Below are 19,567 nucleotides of genomic sequence, written 5' to 3' on the forward strand. Positions count from 1 at the left end.
TCGATTTTTGACATCATCCACTTTTTGACACTCATACAAGATGACCGGTCGCGGTAAAGGAGGAAAGGGATTGGGAAAAGGGGGCGCCAAGCGTCACAGGAAGGTTCTTCGCGATAACATCCAGGGCATCACGAAGCCTGCGATCCGTCGTCTGGCTCGTCGCGGCGGAGTCAAGCGCATATCTGGCTTGATTTACGAAGAGACCCGAGGAGTCCTGAAGGTGTTCCTCGAGAACGTCATCAGGGACGCCGTCACCTACACGGAGCACGCGAAGAGGAAGACCGTCACCGCCATGGACGTCGTGTACGCCCTGAAGAGACAGGGTCGCACCCTGTACGGTTTCGGCGGCTAAGCTGGCCAATATAATGCCTTTCATCGTATCGTCTCGTCTAGATACAATACAGACTGACTACGCATAATGATGGATGAGTGGGTTGGTTTTTATGCTACGCCCGCTTAACTATTATTATGTGAATATATCTATCTACTCACATACAAACGGCCCTTTTCAGGGCCACCATGTCTATTTCGTTCGATCCGTTTGCATTCGTATAGTATCGCAGTAATAATGCATGCAGCTGTTGTTCGGTTAGGTTAGGTTTGATTTGATTACGTTAGGTTAGGTTTGATTTGATTTGATTTGATTAGGTTAGGTTTGATTTGGTTAGGTTAGGTTTGTTCGGTTAGGCTAGGTTTGATTTGGTTAGGTTAGGTTTGTTCGGTTAGGTTGGGTTTGATTTGATTTGATTAGGTTAGGTTTATTCGGTTAGGTTAGGTTTGATTTGGTTAGGTTAGGTTAGGTTTGTTCGGTTAGGTTGGGTTTGATTTGATTTGATTAGGTTAGGTTTATTCGGTTAGGTTAGGTTTGATTTGGTTAGGTTAGGTTTGTTCGGTTATGTTGGGTTTGATTTGGTTAGGTTAGGTTTGTTCGGTTAGGTTGGGTTTGATTTGGTTAGGTTAGGTTAGGTTTGTTCGGTTAGGTTAGGTTTGATTTGGTTAGGTTAGGTTTGTTCGGTTAGGTTGGGTTTGATTTGATTAGGTTAGGTTTGATTTGATTAGGTTAGGTTAGGTTTGTTCGGTTAGGTTAGGTTTGATTTGGTTAGGTTAGGTTTGTTCGGTTAGGTTGGGTTTGATTTGATTAGGTTAGGTTTGTTCGGTTAGGCTAGGTTTGATTTGATTAGGTTAGGTTTGTTCGGTTAGGTTGGGTTTGATTTGATTAGGTTAGGTTTGTTCGGTTAGGCTAGGTTTGATTTGATTAGGTTAGGTTTGTTCGGTTAGGTTAGGTTTGATTTGATTAGGTTAGGTTTGTTCGGTTAGGTTAGGTTTGTTAACCGACTGACCCGACGTTGGCTTAATTGTGTTAAATGCCCCGATCAGTCTTTGAACGTTTTGTGTTTTCTGTCTACTTTTTTCATATATAAAATCGTTTTTTCAATTAATATTTGATAATAAAGAAATCCCGAATCCCGAGAAAAGATCGGAATTTCCCGAAATTTTTAAAATTCCATTATTCGTTCAAATATGAAATTAATTATGTTCAGACTTCAGATAATGTAGTTGTGACTAGAGTTGGGTTTCGGGAATTACCCGACGGGAATTTTAAAAATTTCGGGAAATTCCGATCTTTTCTCGGGATTCGGGATTTCTTTATTATCAAATATTAATTGAAAAAACGATTTTATATATGAAAAAAGTAGACAGAAAACACAAAACGTTCAAAGACTGATCGGGGCATTTAACACAATTAAGCCAACGTCGGGTCAGTCGGTTAACAAACCTAACCTAACCGAACAAACCTAACCTAATCAAATCAAACCTAACCTAACCGAACAAACCTAACCTAATCAAATCAAACCTAGCCTAACCGAACAAACCTAACCTAATCAAATCAAACCCAACCTAACCGAACAAACCTAACCTAACCAAATCAAACCTAACCTAACCGAACAAACCTAACCTAACCTAACCAAATCAAACCCAACCTAACCGAACAAACCTAACCTAACCAAATCAAACCTAACCTAACCGAACAAACCTAACCTAACCAAATCAAACCTAACCTAACCGAACAAACCTAACCTAATTAAATCAAACCTAACCTAACTCAAAATCAACCAACCAAACCACCAAAATTTTATTTTGAATTTCGTGTTGATTTAAAATTTTACCTAGGTAGGTGAGTGAGTGCAATTTGCGTATTGATACGTGCTCGATATCATTCGACACCTGAATTGTGTTGGTAGCCCTGAAAAGGGCTTTTGTTTCAATAAAATGCGAGCGAACGCGTATTATTCATCTCCATCTCTATCCTCATTCATCTCGTCTATTGTCGTCGTCGTCGTCATCCACCCGAGATACCCCCCCTTCCCGGGCTGCCGTCGTCGCATCATCGTCATCGTGATGATTAGATTAGATTCGATCACGGCGTCTTACTTCTTCGCAGCGGCTTTCTTCGCGGCGGGCTTCTTCGCAGCGGCCTTCTTGGGCTTTGGCGCCTTCGGCTTCTTCGTGGGCGGCTTGGCGGACTTTTTCGCCTTGGTCGGCGTCTTGGGCTTGGCGGCCTTCTTGGCGGCGGGGGCGGCCTTCTTGGGAGAGGCAGCTTTCTTGGCGGCTGCGGCCGATCTGGCCGCGGTTTCAAGAGGGGCCGACGACTTTCTCATGGCGGTCGCGGGCTTCTTCTTTGCGGCTGCCGCCGAAGACTTGCCTCCGCCGGCTGCGGCGCCCTTCTTCTCCTTGGATGAGGCGGGGCGCGATTTCTTCGCGGCGGGCTTCTTACCGGAGGTGGAGCCGCCCGCCGATTTGGCCTTGCCGGCTTCCAGTTTGAACGAACCGGAGGCCCCCTTGCCCTTGGTCTGCACTAGGGCGCCGGATTCGACGGCACCCTTCAGGTATTTCTTGATGAAGGGCGCCAGCTTGTCGGCGTCCACCTTGTAGTTGGCCGAGATGTATTTTTTTATCGCCTGCAGGGAGGATCCGGCGCGCTCTTTCAGCTCTTTGATGGCGCTGTTGACCATCTCAGAGGTCTTGGGATGCGTCGGCTTGACCTTGGGCTTCTTCGCGGCTTTGCCTGCTGCCGATTTCTTCGCAGGGGTAGAGGGCACCGGCGAAGCGGTGACGGGTGCTGCTGTATCTGCCATCTTTGCGTTATTCGATTGATTGAATAATAGAATGAAATATAATATTAAATTATATTGTATCGCGGCGTATATTCTGCTTGCTTGCTTGCTATCTATCTGTACGATGCGCTAGAGTGAAACGACTCGAACGGCTCGCGGATTGTATACGGCGAGAGCGAGACGGGTGCCGCAGTACCGATGTGCGAACGCCGCTCTCAGAGATGATGTCCGTCTAGATCGGCGATTTTAGTCACGAATTGCACCGGCATTTTTGCTTCGATCTCTCGATATTTTTCAATTTTTCGCGGCCGCCGCCCTAGCGAGGGGGCTCAGGGGCGGGCGGTCGCGCCGCCCACCGATCTGTCTGTCGTTTCAAAGCGGGCGAATGGTCGCGAGTCTGTCCTCGGGCTCGCGGGATGCGTTTCAAATTGGAATTGTGTCCGCGCGCGCACATAACGTGTCGGGAAAATGGCCGTAGATTCGTTAAGAATTATCAGATTCCAACGATCGAGCCTTCGTCCGGCGCGTCGATATACCTCCTCGCGGTTGCGATCGGCCGCGGGCCCCTGGCGCCCCCACGGGCGTCGCGATCCGCCCCCGAGTCGGCCGGAGTTAGCACAAGACGATCGCGGCATACAAACATTACTCGTATCGGGCGAAGACGACGGCGGCGGCCCCGCGGTGCTCGATGCAGTCCGCAGTGTTCACGAAGGAGCAGCAGGCGACGATGGTGCATGGTATTGTGCACGATGGTAAATAAAGAAGCACGACATGAGAATAGAATGTTCAATTCGAATAATTACTTACCTAACAATGGATTGCGATAGGTACGGCGCGATCGGTCGCTCGCTCGCTCACTGCGCCTCCCTCCCTCCCTCCCTCCCGCGATAGATAGATATCGTAAATAAATAGTTATAATCAATTAATTAATTAATTAAATAATTAATTAAATAATTAAATATGATAATATAATATTATGAGTGTGTTTAATATGACCGATGCAAAGCATACTGGCATGTAACAACGCACATATGAGAGTAGAAAACCATAGCAGCCGAAATCGACAACCATAACCATAAGTGCGAGACCGAAACACGAATTACTAATGTCATTGTTACTATTAAGTACCTATATGAAATCAAATATGAAGACATTGGACACTGGAAGGATTATTTTAAGATATCGATCGGGGGGGGGGGGATTCGGAATAAACTATTCCCGAAATTATGTGTCATGTACGTACGTACGTACGTACCAAAAAATCTATCGTACAATGCAAAATTATCCGATTCGCATTATTTATGTATCGCAGGTCCATCCGTTGAAGGATCGATGAAAATCCTCCACGCACAGACGATAATCGAGATAACAAACAGATGTGTAATATTATGTACCTAAATCTAATGTGATATTTTCTTTTTCAGATGCACGCACGCATGCATTCACCTAAGATGTATGGATAATATTATCAATAGTATAATGATGACTTATTGTTCTACTTACTGACTTACTTAGGTGGGTACTGTTGTACTTAATAATAATAAAATAATATTCACAGATAGATTGATTCTTATTATTTTCCTATCAAATCATCCTTCGTGGCGGGCTTAGTTAGTTATCTAGTCTAGTTTATAATATGGTGTTGGATAATGATATAATTATAAGCGCAGATACAAGATAATTATTGTAACAAATATTCGTATTATTATTATTACAATAGGTAGGCAGTCAGTCGATTTATTTATTTTTCCTGCTTGGCATAATATTAATAGCGATAATGAGACTAGCGAAACATGCGATTCGATCAATTCGATTTGAAAATATTGGCGGCCCTTAAAAGGGCCTTTGCTGGTTTTTTTTCTTCTTTCTTCATTTTCATGGACTTCACTTGGAGCTGGTGTATTTGGTGACTGCCTTTGTTCCTTCGCTGACGGCGTGCTTGGCGAGCTCTCCGGGCAGAAGGAGCCTGACGGCGGTCTGGATCTCCCTGCTGGTGATGGTGGAGCGCTTGTTGTAGTGGGCGAGGCGCGACGCTTCGGCGGCGATCCTCTCGAAGATGTCGTTGACGAAGCTGTTCATGATGCTCATCGCCTTACTGGAGATTCCGGTGTCGGGGTGCACCTGCTTGAGCACCTTGTAGATGTAGATTGCGTAACTCTCCTTCCTCCTCCTCTTTGTCTTCTTCTTGTCTCCCTTGGAGATGTTCTTCTGGGCTTTGCCGGATTTCTTGGCGGCCTTTCCGCTAGTCTTGGGCGGCATGATGATCGGCGATGGGTATTACGATACAATACGGATATATAGATAGATTAGGTAGGTGCGGTGTCAATCGGCGGCGGTGGCTCGAGTGAGAATCTGCCGAAATTTTTTTTTTTTACCGCTTGCCATCGCTGTGTAGAGCGAACGGCGCGCGGCTTTGCGGGTCGCGTGATGCGGCGCACGTCTCCCGCTACGGGCGCACCGCACGCCATCACAAAATAGAGCTTTGGATATCCCTGAGTGAGCTTTCTTCAAAGGACCGTCCGTCGATTCAGATCGACGCGCATCTTTCGCACAGTTAATTTTCAACACTACCACATCTCGCCATGTCTGGTCGCGGAAAAGGCGGTAAAGTCAAGGGAAAGGCAAAGTCTCGTTCGAATCGCGCCGGACTCCAGTTCCCCGTCGGTCGCATACACAGACTCCTGCGCAAGGGAAACTACGCCGAGAGGGTGGGCGCTGGTGCGCCGGTGTACCTGGCCGCCGTCATGGAATACCTCGCCGCCGAAGTACTCGAGTTGGCGGGAAACGCGGCCCGCGACAACAAGAAGACCAGGATCATCCCTCGTCATTTGCAGCTCGCCATCCGCAACGACGAGGAGCTGAACAAGCTGCTCTCCGGTGTCACCATCGCCCAGGGAGGAGTGCTGCCCAACATCCAGGCGGTGCTCTTGCCCAAGAAGACTGAGAAGAAGGCGTAAAAAAAAATAAATAAAAAAAAAAAAATCGTATCTTCTATGATTACATGCAATAATCCATCTATCGTCGTACAAAAGGCCCTTTTCAGGGCCGCCATTTTTATTCAAATCCGACTGGTAGCGAACGTGTCGAGCTCGTTATTGTTGCTTATAAAATTGATTGAAATAATTATTCATCGAAAGTAGGTAGTATTCAAATTGTTATTATTATAGGTATTAATTAGCAATGAATGCGCACAGAGAGAACTGTCCATATTACAATAAATGTTCTGGAAATTCAAAATTTGAAAATACATCTAAAATAAGTAAGTAGGTAGGTAGGTATATAATTTCGTAGTAATTAATGAGGAGATAGAGATGCGATGTGTCGATCTCTTGTTTGTTTAAACTACTCGTATGGTGTGGCGGTTTCAGTTTTAAATAGTTTTGTAGGATAATGATTGTGATATATGTATTTATATAGGTGAGGAGCATCTATTGATTATATCTATATAACGTGTTTAGCGACATTATTATAATTAATTAATTAATTAATTAATTGTGGTAGATGGACGGCGAGATAATATGACAAGGTATGGATGGTGGTGGACTGACGGATAGAAAACGCGTTTTGATAAGAGATTGGTGCGTTTTCTAAAATAATAGGTAATATAAGGAGGCTGTTTAATTAATATTATGTGGGTAGATATTATTTAATGAATCTCGCCTCACACACAACGCACTACGTACGCAGCGTTGCGTTATTATTAGATGGTGAGTATATTTTATCTAATCAACTGCTTAATTGATCAATTACATACAACAAACGCAATATTACTAACAAACCTATTTTTATCCAAAAATAGTGGAACACGCAGGATGATAATAATATATTATACTTGGATAAATAGGTATATATAAATATATTATTATAGGCACATAACGGCCGATCGCTCGCTCACGGTTGCGTAAACATTCGAATGTCAAAAAATTTGCGGCCCTGAAAAGGGCCTTTTGCGATAGGTATGATAAATATTATTTTTTTTTTTTTAATTCTTAAGCGCGTTCGCCGCGGATTCGTCTCGCCAGCTGGATATCTTTGGGCATGATGGTGACGCGTTTGGCGTGGATGGCGCAAAGGTTCGTGTCCTCGAATAGACCGACGAGGTACGCCTCGCTGGCCTCCTGCAGCGCCATGACGGCCGAGCTCTGGAAGCGCAGATCGGTCTTGAAATCTTGAGCGATCTCGCGCACCAGTCGCTGGAAGGGCAGCTTGCGGATGAGGAGCTCAGTGCTCTTCTGATAACGGCGGATCTCACGGAGAGCGACCGTACCGGGCCTGTAACGATGGGGCTTCTTCACGCCCCCTGTGGCCGGCGCGCTTTTCCTCGCGGCCTTCGTGGCGAGCTGTTTGCGGGGAGCTTTTCCACCGGTGGATTTTCGGGCAGTCTGCTTGGTACGAGCCATGTCTTCTTCTTCAAAGTAGTAGGTTCTGAAACGAGCGTTCAACGAGAAGTGTGCACGCGATCCCGCAGACGGGGTGACTATATAGAGAGATCCGCTCGCTGCGATTGGTCGATGCGGTCGCCTTCGGCTGAACAGTGGGGGTGATCATTTTTGTCGGCGTATCGTTTTGAGGTCGAAATATTGCCTGAAAGTTAATTTTTTTTGAAAATATCTCTTTTTATTCTATTCCGCAATTATTAATTATAGCCGTTATCTTTATTGCGCACTCGCTTTGCGCGAAATGCGCAGCGCTGGGCGTGGTTGCGCCGCGACGCGCCAGAGCGAGACGCACTCGCCCGCGCCTTGATTTCGCAAGGAAGCGAGCGAGACGTCGCATACGCGCGAGACGAGCGTCTATAAAAGAGACGTCGCAGGGAGCAAAATTTTATAATTCGTCTAGCGGCCGCAGTGAGCGCATCGCATCGTTTCGATTTTTGACATCATCCACTTTTTGACACTCATACAAGATGACCGGTCGCGGTAAAGGAGGAAAGGGATTGGGAAAAGGGGGCGCCAAGCGTCACAGGAAGGTTCTTCGCGATAACATCCAGGGCATCACGAAGCCTGCGATCCGTCGTCTGGCTCGTCGCGGCGGAGTCAAGCGCATATCTGGCTTGATTTACGAAGAGACCCGAGGAGTCCTGAAGGTGTTCCTCGAGAACGTCATCAGGGACGCCGTCACCTACACGGAGCACGCGAAGAGGAAGACCGTCACCGCCATGGACGTCGTGTACGCCCTGAAGAGACAGGGTCGCACCCTGTACGGTTTCGGCGGCTAAGCTGGCCAATATAATGCCTTTCATCGTATCGTCTCGTCTAGATACAATACAGACTGACTACGCATAATGATGGATGAGTGGGTTGGTTTTTATGCTACGCCCGCTTAACTATTATTATGTGAATATATCTATCTACTCACATACAAACGGCCCTTTTCAGGGCCACCATGTCTATTTCGTTCGATCCGTTTGCATTCGTATAGTATCGCAGTAATAATGCATGCAGCTGTTGTTCGGTTAGGTTAGGTTTGATTTGATTACGTTAGGTTAGGTTTGATTTGATTTGATTTGATTAGGTTAGGTTTGATTTGGTTAGGTTAGGTTTGTTCGGTTAGGCTAGGTTTGATTTGGTTAGGTTAGGTTTGTTCGGTTAGGTTGGGTTTGATTTGATTTGATTAGGTTAGGTTTATTCGGTTAGGTTAGGTTTGATTTGGTTAGGTTAGGTTAGGTTTGTTCGGTTAGGTTGGGTTTGATTTGATTTGATTAGGTTAGGTTTATTCGGTTAGGTTAGGTTTGATTTGGTTAGGTTAGGTTTGTTCGGTTATGTTGGGTTTGATTTGGTTAGGTTAGGTTTGTTCGGTTAGGTTGGGTTTGATTTGGTTAGGTTAGGTTAGGTTTGTTCGGTTAGGTTAGGTTTGATTTGGTTAGGTTAGGTTTGTTCGGTTAGGTTGGGTTTGATTTGATTAGGTTAGGTTTGATTTGATTAGGTTAGGTTAGGTTTGTTCGGTTAGGTTAGGTTTGATTTGGTTAGGTTAGGTTTGTTCGGTTAGGTTGGGTTTGATTTGATTAGGTTAGGTTTGTTCGGTTAGGCTAGGTTTGATTTGATTAGGTTAGGTTTGTTCGGTTAGGTTGGGTTTGATTTGATTAGGTTAGGTTTGTTCGGTTAGGCTAGGTTTGATTTGATTAGGTTAGGTTTGTTCGGTTAGGTTAGGTTTGATTTGATTAGGTTAGGTTTGTTCGGTTAGGTTAGGTTTGTTAACCGACTGACCCGACGTTGGCTTAATTGTGTTAAATGCCCCGATCAGTCTTTGAACGTTTTGTGTTTTCTGTCTACTTTTTTCATATATAAAATCGTTTTTTCAATTAATATTTGATAATAAAGAAATCCCGAATCCCGAGAAAAGATCGGAATTTCCCGAAATTTTTAAAATTCCATTATTCGTTCAAATATGAAATTAATTATGTTCAGACTTCAGATAATGTAGTTGTGACTAGAGTTGGGTTTCGGGAATTACCCGACGGGAATTTTAAAAATTTCGGGAAATTCCGATCTTTTCTCGGGATTCGGGATTTCTTTATTATCAAATATTAATTGAAAAAACGATTTTATATATGAAAAAAGTAGACAGAAAACACAAAACGTTCAAAGACTGATCGGGGCATTTAACACAATTAAGCCAACGTCGGGTCAGTCGGTTAACAAACCTAACCTAACCGAACAAACCTAACCTAATCAAATCAAACCTAACCTAACCGAACAAACCTAACCTAATCAAATCAAACCTAGCCTAACCGAACAAACCTAACCTAATCAAATCAAACCCAACCTAACCGAACAAACCTAACCTAACCAAATCAAACCTAACCTAACCGAACAAACCTAACCTAACCTAACCAAATCAAACCCAACCTAACCGAACAAACCTAACCTAACCAAATCAAACCTAACCTAACCGAACAAACCTAACCTAACCAAATCAAACCTAACCTAACCGAACAAACCTAACCTAATTAAATCAAACCTAACCTAACTCAAAATCAACCAACCAAACCACCAAAATTTTATTTTGAATTTCGTGTTGATTTAAAATTTTACCTAGGTAGGTGAGTGAGTGCAATTTGCGTATTGATACGTGCTCGATATCATTCGACACCTGAATTGTGTTGGTAGCCCTGAAAAGGGCTTTTGTTTCAATAAAATGCGAGCGAACGCGTATTATTCATCTCCATCTCTATCCTCATTCATCTCGTCTATTGTCGTCGTCGTCGTCATCCACCCGAGATACCCCCCCTTCCCGGGCTGCCGTCGTCGCATCATCGTCATCGTGATGATTAGATTAGATTCGATCACGGCGTCTTACTTCTTCGCAGCGGCTTTCTTCGCGGCGGGCTTCTTCGCAGCGGCCTTCTTGGGCTTTGGCGCCTTCGGCTTCTTCGTGGGCGGCTTGGCGGACTTTTTCGCCTTGGTCGGCGTCTTGGGCTTGGCGGCCTTCTTGGCGGCGGGGGCGGCCTTCTTGGGAGAGGCAGCTTTCTTGGCGGCTGCGGCCGATCTGGCCGCGGTTTCAAGAGGGGCCGACGACTTTCTCATGGCGGTCGCGGGCTTCTTCTTTGCGGCTGCCGCCGAAGACTTGCCTCCGCCGGCTGCGGCGCCCTTCTTCTCCTTGGATGAGGCGGGGCGCGATTTCTTCGCGGCGGGCTTCTTACCGGAGGTGGAGCCGCCCGCCGATTTGGCCTTGCCGGCTTCCAGTTTGAACGAACCGGAGGCCCCCTTGCCCTTGGTCTGCACTAGGGCGCCGGATTCGACGGCACCCTTCAGGTATTTCTTGATGAAGGGCGCCAGCTTGTCGGCGTCCACCTTGTAGTTGGCCGAGATGTATTTTTTTATCGCCTGCAGGGAGGATCCGGCGCGCTCTTTCAGCTCTTTGATGGCGCTGTTGACCATCTCAGAGGTCTTGGGATGCGTCGGCTTGACCTTGGGCTTCTTCGCGGCTTTGCCTGCTGCCGATTTCTTCGCAGGGGTAGAGGGCACCGGCGAAGCGGTGACGGGTGCTGCTGTATCTGCCATCTTTGCGTTATTCGATTGATTGAATAATAGAATGAAATATAATATTAAATTATATTGTATCGCGGCGTATATTCTGCTTGCTTGCTTGCTATCTATCTGTACGATGCGCTAGAGTGAAACGACTCGAACGGCTCGCGGATTGTATACGGCGAGAGCGAGACGGGTGCCGCAGTACCGATGTGCGAACGCCGCTCTCAGAGATGATGTCCGTCTAGATCGGCGATTTTAGTCACGAATTGCACCGGCATTTTTGCTTCGATCTCTCGATATTTTTCAATTTTTCGCGGCCGCCGCCCTAGCGAGGGGGCTCAGGGGCGGGCGGTCGCGCCGCCCACCGATCTGTCTGTCGTTTCAAAGCGGGCGAATGGTCGCGAGTCTGTCCTCGGGCTCGCGGGATGCGTTTCAAATTGGAATTGTGTCCGCGCGCGCACATAACGTGTCGGGAAAATGGCCGTAGATTCGTTAAGAATTATCAGATTCCAACGATCGAGCCTTCGTCCGGCGCGTCGATATACCTCCTCGCGGTTGCGATCGGCCGCGGGCCCCTGGCGCCCCCACGGGCGTCGCGATCCGCCCCCGAGTCGGCCGGAGTTAGCACAAGACGATCGCGGCATACAAACATTACTCGTATCGGGCGAAGACGACGGCGGCGGCCCCGCGGTGCTCGATGCAGTCCGCAGTGTTCACGAAGGAGCAGCAGGCGACGATGGTGCATGGTATTGTGCACGATGGTAAATAAAGAAGCACGACATGAGAATAGAATGTTCAATTCGAATAATTACTTACCTAACAATGGATTGCGATAGGTACGGCGCGATCGGTCGCTCGCTCGCTCACTGCGCCTCCCTCCCTCCCTCCCTCCCGCGATAGATAGATATCGTAAATAAATAGTTATAATCAATTAATTAATTAATTAAATAATTAATTAAATAATTAAATATGATAATATAATATTATGAGTGTGTTTAATATGACCGATGCAAAGCATACTGGCATGTAACAACGCACATATGAGAGTAGAAAACCATAGCAGCCGAAATCGACAACCATAACCATAAGTGCGAGACCGAAACACGAATTACTAATGTCATTGTTACTATTAAGTACCTATATGAAATCAAATATGAAGACATTGGACACTGGAAGGATTATTTTAAGATATCGATCGGGGGGGGGGGGATTCGGAATAAACTATTCCCGAAATTATGTGTCATGTACGTACGTACGTACGTACCAAAAAATCTATCGTACAATGCAAAATTATCCGATTCGCATTATTTATGTATCGCAGGTCCATCCGTTGAAGGATCGATGAAAATCCTCCACGCACAGACGATAATCGAGATAACAAACAGATGTGTAATATTATGTACCTAAATCTAATGTGATATTTTCTTTTTCAGATGCACGCACGCATGCATTCACCTAAGATGTATGGATAATATTATCAATAGTATAATGATGACTTATTGTTCTACTTACTGACTTACTTAGGTGGGTACTGTTGTACTTAATAATAATAAAATAATATTCACAGATAGATTGATTCTTATTATTTTCCTATCAAATCATCCTTCGTGGCGGGCTTAGTTAGTTATCTAGTCTAGTTTATAATATGGTGTTGGATAATGATATAATTATAAGCGCAGATACAAGATAATTATTGTAACAAATATTCGTATTATTATTATTACAATAGGTAGGCAGTCAGTCGATTTATTTATTTTTCCTGCTTGGCATAATATTAATAGCGATAATGAGACTAGCGAAACATGCGATTCGATCAATTCGATTTGAAAATATTGGCGGCCCTTAAAAGGGCCTTTGCTGGTTTTTTTTCTTCTTTCTTCATTTTCATGGACTTCACTTGGAGCTGGTGTATTTGGTGACTGCCTTTGTTCCTTCGCTGACGGCGTGCTTGGCGAGCTCTCCGGGCAGAAGGAGCCTGACGGCGGTCTGGATCTCCCTGCTGGTGATGGTGGAGCGCTTGTTGTAGTGGGCGAGGCGCGACGCTTCGGCGGCGATCCTCTCGAAGATGTCGTTGACGAAGCTGTTCATGATGCTCATCGCCTTACTGGAGATTCCGGTGTCGGGGTGCACCTGCTTGAGCACCTTGTAGATGTAGATTGCGTAACTCTCCTTCCTCCTCCTCTTTGTCTTCTTCTTGTCTCCCTTGGAGATGTTCTTCTGGGCTTTGCCGGATTTCTTGGCGGCCTTTCCGCTAGTCTTGGGCGGCATGATGATCGGCGATGGGTATTACGATACAATACGGATATATAGATAGATTAGGTAGGTGCGGTGTCAATCGGCGGCGGTGGCTCGAGTGAGAATCTGCCGAAATTTTTTTTTTTTACCGCTTGCCATCGCTGTGTAGAGCGAACGGCGCGCGGCTTTGCGGGTCGCGTGATGCGGCGCACGTCTCCCGCTACGGGCGCACCGCACGCCATCACAAAATAGAGCTTTGGATATCCCTGAGTGAGCTTTCTTCAAAGGACCGTCCGTCGATTCAGATCGACGCGCATCTTTCGCACAGTTAATTTTCAACACTACCACATCTCGCCATGTCTGGTCGCGGAAAAGGCGGTAAAGTCAAGGGAAAGGCAAAGTCTCGTTCGAATCGCGCCGGACTCCAGTTCCCCGTCGGTCGCATACACAGACTCCTGCGCAAGGGAAACTACGCCGAGAGGGTGGGCGCTGGTGCGCCGGTGTACCTGGCCGCCGTCATGGAATACCTCGCCGCCGAAGTACTCGAGTTGGCGGGAAACGCGGCCCGCGACAACAAGAAGACCAGGATCATCCCTCGTCATTTGCAGCTCGCCATCCGCAACGACGAGGAGCTGAACAAGCTGCTCTCCGGTGTCACCATCGCCCAGGGAGGAGTGCTGCCCAACATCCAGGCGGTGCTCTTGCCCAAGAAGACTGAGAAGAAGGCGTAAAAAAAAATAAATAAAAAAAAAAAAATCGTATCTTCTATGATTACATGCAATAATCCATCTATCGTCGTACAAAAGGCCCTTTTCAGGGCCGCCATTTTTATTCAAATCCGACTGGTAGCGAACGTGTCGAGCTCGTTATTGTTGCTTATAAAATTGATTGAAATAATTATTCATCGAAAGTAGGTAGTATTCAAATTGTTATTATTATAGGTATTAATTAGCAATGAATGCGCACAGAGAGAACTGTCCATATTACAATAAATGTTCTGGAAATTCAAAATTTGAAAATACATCTAAAATAAGTAAGTAGGTAGGTAGGTATATAATTTCGTAGTAATTAATGAGGAGATAGAGATGCGATGTGTCGATCTCTTGTTTGTTTAAACTACTCGTATGGTGTGGCGGTTTCAGTTTTAAATAGTTTTGTAGGATAATGATTGTGATATATGTATTTATATAGGTGAGGAGCATCTATTGATTATATCTATATAACGTGTTTAGCGACATTATTATAATTAATTAATTAATTAATTAATTGTGGTAGATGGACGGCGAGATAATATGACAAGGTATGGATGGTGGTGGACTGACGGATAGAAAACGCGTTTTGATAAGAGATTGGTGCGTTTTCTAAAATAATAGGTAATATAAGGAGGCTGTTTAATTAATATTATGTGGGTAGATATTATTTAATGAATCTCGCCTCACACACAACGCACTACGTACGCAGCGTTGCGTTATTATTAGATGGTGAGTATATTTTATCTAATCAACTGCTTAATTGATCAATTACATACAACAAACGCAATATTACTAACAAACCTATTTTTATCCAAAAATAGTGGAACACGCAGGATGATAATAATATATTATACTTGGATAAATAGGTATATATAAATATATTATTATAGGCACATAACGGCCGATCGCTCGCTCACGGTTGCGTAAACATTCGAATGTCAAAAAATTTGCGGCCCTGAAAAGGGCCTTTTGCGATAGGTATGATAAATATTATTTTTTTTTTTTTAATTCTTAAGCGCGTTCGCCGCGGATTCGTCTCGCCAGCTGGATATCTTTGGGCATGATGGTGACGCGTTTGGCGTGGATGGCGCAAAGGTTCGTGTCCTCGAATAGACCGACGAGGTACGCCTCGCTGGCCTCCTGCAGCGCCATGACGGCCGAGCTCTGGAAGCGCAGATCGGTCTTGAAATCTTGAGCGATCTCGCGCACCAGTCGCTGGAAGGGCAGCTTGCGGATGAGGAGCTCAGTGCTCTTCTGATAACGGCGGATCTCACGGAGAGCGACCGTACCGGGCCTGTAACGATGGGGCTTCTTCACGCCCCCTGTGGCCGGCGCGCTTTTCCTCGCGGCCTTCGTGGCGAGCTGTTTGCGGGGAGCTTTTCCACCGGTGGATTTTCGGGCAGTCTGCTTGGTACGAGCCATGTCTTCTTCTTCAAAGTAGTAGGTTCTGAAACGAGCGTTCAACGAGAAGTGTGCACGCGATCCCGCAGACGGGGTGACTATATAGAGAGATCCGCTCGCTGCGATTGGTCGATGCGGTCGCCTTCGGCTGAACAGTGGGGGTGATCATTTTTGTCGGCGTATCGTTTTGAGGTCGAAATATTGCCTGAAAGTTAATTTTTTTTGAAAATATCTCTTTTTATTCTATTCCGCAATTATTAATTATAGCCGTTATCTTTATTGCGCACTCGCTTTGCGCGAAATGCGCAGCGCTGGGCGTGGTTGCGCCGCGACGCGCCAGAGCGAGACGCACTCGCCCGCGCCTTGATTTCGCAAGGAAGCGAGCGAGACGTCGCATACGCGCGAGACGAGCGTCTATAAAAGAGACGTAAACACCTCATTTACCGCGCTCCTGTCTGCACACAGATCCAAAGTCTACACCGCTTCGCCGCTATCATCGCCATATCAGAGGACTCTTGGCAGAACTTCACCGCCGCGGAAAAGTCTTTATAAAGATATTCTTCGACGGCCGACTACTTCAAGATTCCCCTGCAAAGCCTTCATAGCGGAGACGCCTGTCAACACCAAAACCTCCATCATGAGCAAAATACCGTCGCTCGTGGGGTTATTGGCTCCAGAGTGCCACCGACAAGTGGACGATAACATCAAGACAGACCTGCTGAACATCCGTGTACTGAGGAGGAAGCTGAGGGCCGCGGACTTCGCGTACATCTACGGCTTCCTCGCCCTTGCCTACGGGATTCAGCCGCATGACTCTCTTCCTGACCTGCAGAAGCAACGCGATTCTCAGGACAAGAAGAGGAGGAACAAAAACATATCGAATTACCAGAGGGTCCTCGAAGAGATCAACGCCATGGACTCGGGACTACTCAAGCCTTTCTCGGAAGAGGAAGACGAGGAGTACGAAGACTTGGATTATGATGACTCCGACTTCTTCCTAGACACCGATGATGCCGACGACTATAGCGGCAAACTCGTTCACTCCATGGATGCTGTAAAACCCACCAAAGCCCCCGCCTCGGCCAAGGCCAGGGCTGCCGCCCCAGCCACAGCCAAGGACCCGGTCTCGAGTGGGAAACCAGTCTCCACCGCCCACGAACAGATGGACACCACGCCAGCGGCCACATCTGTATCGCTTCCAAACCCAGATCACCGCACAGCAGCGCCGGAAAAGCCCGCCGTAACCGGCAAGCCTAACCCTACCGCCGCCACGCAGAAACCCACAGCAGATCCCCGCGCATCCGCGCCAGTAAAACCCGCCGACGCCGGCAAGCCAGACGCACCGAAGAGTTACGCAGCAGCGGCCAAGTCCTCAACGGACAAGGACGTAGCCCGCGTAGAACACGGAAAAAAAGCGACCAAAAGACAAGCAACCGACCGGGCAGACCAAAAAGCGGCCAAGAAACCCGCCACGGTCTCGCCGAAGAAACCGGACATGCCTAACATTAACCAGCCGGCATGCTCGAAGAAGACAACAATCCCCGGAAAAAATTCAAGAGGCAACGCGCCCTCGAAGAATCCGGCCAAGAGAAACTTGGACCGCACGGGAGCACAGAAAATCCCTCCGATTGTCCTTCACGACAAAAAGGCTTACAGGGACAACATGAAGCTGCTGGAAGAGGCAGGAATATGTGTCTCTGAAGCCAAAAATGTCAAGACGGGGATTATACTAACGATCTCAGAAATAGAAGAATACAGACAAGCAGTAAAATTACTAGACAGCAAGGGCATTGAGTTCCATTCCTACAACCTATTTGGGGACAAACCCCTCAAAGTGGTGCTCAGGGGAGTTCCAGAAGAAACGGCCGCCGAAGAAATTCGCGCCGAGCTTGTGGAACTGGGATTCACCATCAAGAGCGCGTATCGGATGACTCAAGGCCACTCAAGAACTCAGATACCGCTAATCCTGGTGGACGTAGAGAGAACCAGCGACGCCAAAGACATCTACCGACTTGAAAAAATCTTTGGACTATCTATAAAGGTGGAGCCACTACGCAGGAGGACGACGGACGGACAGTGCCATCGCTGCCAAGGCTTCGGCCACGCCGCTTCCTGCTGCCATGCCAGACCAATGTGCGTCCGTTGTGCAGGCGATCACCTCACAGCTGACTGCAAGAAACCCAATACCACAGATCCTGCGACATGCGCCAACTGTGGAGGCCCTCATCCGGCCAACTACAGGGGATGCCCGAGGCACCCAAAACACGCCCGATACGGATACACAGAAGCAGATAAACGACAAGCGGAAAGGACCCAAGACAGATACTCGTTCAGGCCTGCCTGGAAGACCACCCAGGAAAAACCTAAACCAGAGGAGATAAAGGACATGATAAATGCTTTAAAAAACACTATCGACACTGCCAACAACATGATATCAAAACTGACAGAATTAAACTAATCTCGACAAGACCTGAAAGCCCAATAATCAAGACCAGAAGACGATGAGGAAACGAGAAGAAGACGAATTATTATACATCTGATTTTATACATCTAAGCCATCCTACAAAACTCAAATAAGACATGACATCCAATTAGTAGCTAAACCGCTACACGGAGCAGACTTCCATCATACGCCATAATATAGATGAAAGGGATAGGGGGCATAGCCCCGGCACCCTACACGCCAAGCATACCAAAAGAAAAAGAAAAAGAAGCAAAATTTTATAATTCGTCTAGCGGCCGCAGTGAGCGCATCGCATCGTTTCGATTTTTGACATCATCCACTTTTTGACACTCATACAAGATGACCGGTCGCGGTAAAGGAGGAAAGGGATTGGGAAAAGGGGGCGCCAAGCGTCACAGGAAGGTTCTTCGCGATAACATCCAGGGCATCACGAAGCCTGCGATCCGTCGTCTGGCTCGTCGCGGCGGAGTCAAGCGCATATCTGGCTTGATTTACGAAGAGACCCGAGGAGTCCTGAAGGTGTTCCTCGAGAACGTCATCAGGGACGCCGTCACCTACACGGAGCACGCGAAGAGGAAGACCGTCACCGCCATGGACGTCGTGTACGCCCTGAAGAGACAGGGTCGCACCCTGTACGGTTTCGGCGGCTAAGCTGGCCAATATAATGCCTTTCATCGTATCGTCTCGTCTAGATACAATACAGACTGACTACGCATAATGATGGATGAGTGGGTTGGTTTTTATGCTACGCCCGCTTAACTATTATTATGTGAATATATCTATCTACTCACATACAAACGGCCCTTTTCAGGGCCACCATGTCTATTTCGTTCGATCCGTTTGCATTCGTATAGTATCGCAGTAATAATGCATGCAGCTGTTGTTCGGTTAGGTTAGGTTTGATTTGATTACGTTAGGTTAGGTTTGATTTGATTTGATTTGATTAGGTTAGGTTTGATTTGGTTAGGTTAGGTTTGTTCGGTTAGGCTAGGTTTGATTTGGTTAGGTTAGGTTTGTTCGGTTAGGTTGGGTTTGATTTGATTTGATTAGGTTAGGTTTATTCGGTTAGGTTAGGTTTGATTTGGTTAGGTTAGGTTAGGTTTGTTCGGTTAGGTTGGGTTTGATTTGATTTGATTAGGTTAGGTTTATTCGGTTAGGTTAGGTTTGATTTGGTTAGGTTAGGTTTGTTCGGTTATGTTGGGTTTGATTTGGTTAGGTTAGGTTTGTTCGGTTAGGTTGGGTTTGATTTGGTTAGGTTAGGTTAGGTTTGTTCGGTTAGGTTAGGTTTGATTTGGTTAGGTTAGGTTTGTTCGGTTAGGTTGGGTTTGATTTGATTAGGTTAGGTTTGATTTGATTAGGTTAGGTTAGGTTTGTTCGGTTAGGTTAGGTTTGATTTGGTTAGGTTAGGTTTGTTCGGTTAGGTTGGGTTTGATTTGATTAGGTTAGGTTTGTTCGGTTAGGCTAGGTTTGATTTGATTAGGTTAGGTTTGTTCGGTTAGGTTGGGTTTGATTTGATTAGGTTAGGTTTGTTCGGTTAGGCTAGGTTTGATTTGATTAGGTTAGGTTTGTTCGGTTAGGTTAGGTTTGATTTGATTAGGTTAGGTTTGTTCGGTTAGGTTAGGTTTG

General features: G+C 46.3%; 11 protein-coding genes across 11 annotated transcripts; 5 read left to right on the forward strand and 6 right to left on the reverse strand.

Annotated features, from left to right (window-relative positions):
- Positions 1 to 40: 40 nt before the first annotated feature.
- LOC147067614 (histone H4) lies at positions 41 to 477 on the forward strand. Its single transcript, XM_085953488.1, has one exon. The coding sequence runs from the start codon at positions 41 to 43 to the stop codon at positions 350 to 352; it is 312 nt and encodes a 103-aa protein (XP_085809614.1). The 3' UTR covers positions 353 to 477.
- A 1,824-nt stretch (positions 478 to 2,301) lies between these two features.
- On the reverse strand, positions 2,302 to 3,585 carry LOC147067615 (uncharacterized). Its single transcript, XM_085953480.1, has one exon. The coding sequence runs from the start codon at positions 3,135 to 3,137 to the stop codon at positions 2,430 to 2,432; it is 708 nt and encodes a 235-aa protein (XP_085809606.1). The 5' UTR covers positions 3,138 to 3,585; the 3' UTR covers positions 2,302 to 2,429.
- A 1,415-nt stretch (positions 3,586 to 5,000) lies between these two features.
- Positions 5,001 to 5,375, reverse strand: LOC147067616 (histone H2B-like). Its single transcript, XM_085953482.1, has one exon. The coding sequence runs from the start codon at positions 5,373 to 5,375 to the stop codon at positions 5,001 to 5,003; it is 375 nt and encodes a 124-aa protein (XP_085809608.1).
- Positions 5,376 to 5,698: 323 nt separating this feature from the next.
- LOC147067617 (histone H2A) lies at positions 5,699 to 6,089 on the forward strand. The gene has a single exon (XM_085953481.1). The coding sequence runs from the start codon at positions 5,699 to 5,701 to the stop codon at positions 6,071 to 6,073; it is 375 nt and encodes a 124-aa protein (XP_085809607.1). The 3' UTR covers positions 6,074 to 6,089.
- Positions 6,090 to 6,980: 891 nt separating this feature from the next.
- On the reverse strand, positions 6,981 to 7,516 carry LOC147067618 (histone H3). Its single transcript, XM_085953483.1, has one exon. It carries the CDS (start codon positions 7,514 to 7,516, stop codon positions 7,106 to 7,108), a length of 411 nt encoding a protein of 136 aa, XP_085809609.1. The 3' UTR covers positions 6,981 to 7,105.
- Positions 7,517 to 8,022: 506 nt separating this feature from the next.
- On the forward strand, positions 8,023 to 8,334 carry LOC147067619 (histone H4). Its single transcript, XM_085953485.1, has one exon. The coding sequence runs from the start codon at positions 8,023 to 8,025 to the stop codon at positions 8,332 to 8,334; it is 312 nt and encodes a 103-aa protein (XP_085809611.1).
- Positions 8,335 to 10,283: 1,949 nt separating this feature from the next.
- Positions 10,284 to 11,567, reverse strand: LOC147067620 (uncharacterized). The gene has a single exon (XM_085953491.1). The coding sequence runs from the start codon at positions 11,117 to 11,119 to the stop codon at positions 10,412 to 10,414; it is 708 nt and encodes a 235-aa protein (XP_085809617.1). The 5' UTR covers positions 11,120 to 11,567; the 3' UTR covers positions 10,284 to 10,411.
- A 1,415-nt stretch (positions 11,568 to 12,982) lies between these two features.
- Positions 12,983 to 13,357, reverse strand: LOC147067621 (histone H2B-like). Its single transcript, XM_085953494.1, has one exon. It carries the CDS (start codon positions 13,355 to 13,357, stop codon positions 12,983 to 12,985), a length of 375 nt encoding a protein of 124 aa, XP_085809620.1.
- Positions 13,358 to 13,680: 323 nt separating this feature from the next.
- Positions 13,681 to 14,071, forward strand: LOC147067622 (histone H2A). The gene has a single exon (XM_085953493.1). It carries the CDS (start codon positions 13,681 to 13,683, stop codon positions 14,053 to 14,055), a length of 375 nt encoding a protein of 124 aa, XP_085809619.1. The 3' UTR covers positions 14,056 to 14,071.
- Positions 14,072 to 14,499: 428 nt separating this feature from the next.
- LOC147067623 (histone H3) lies at positions 14,500 to 15,798 on the reverse strand. Its single transcript, XM_085953501.1, has one exon. The coding sequence runs from the start codon at positions 15,496 to 15,498 to the stop codon at positions 15,088 to 15,090; it is 411 nt and encodes a 136-aa protein (XP_085809627.1). The 5' UTR covers positions 15,499 to 15,798; the 3' UTR covers positions 14,500 to 15,087.
- A 2,482-nt stretch (positions 15,799 to 18,280) lies between these two features.
- Positions 18,281 to 18,592, forward strand: LOC147067624 (histone H4). The gene has a single exon (XM_085953495.1). The coding sequence runs from the start codon at positions 18,281 to 18,283 to the stop codon at positions 18,590 to 18,592; it is 312 nt and encodes a 103-aa protein (XP_085809621.1).
- Positions 18,593 to 19,567: the final 975 nt, after the last annotated feature.

This window comes from Rhyacophila brunnea, unplaced genomic scaffold (assembly GCF_057557595.1).
Source record: "Rhyacophila brunnea isolate RB1 unplaced genomic scaffold, BYU_Rbru_1.0 scaffold_366, whole genome shotgun sequence".
Classification (NCBI taxonomy): Eukaryota; Metazoa; Arthropoda; class Insecta; order Trichoptera; family Rhyacophilidae; genus Rhyacophila; species Rhyacophila brunnea.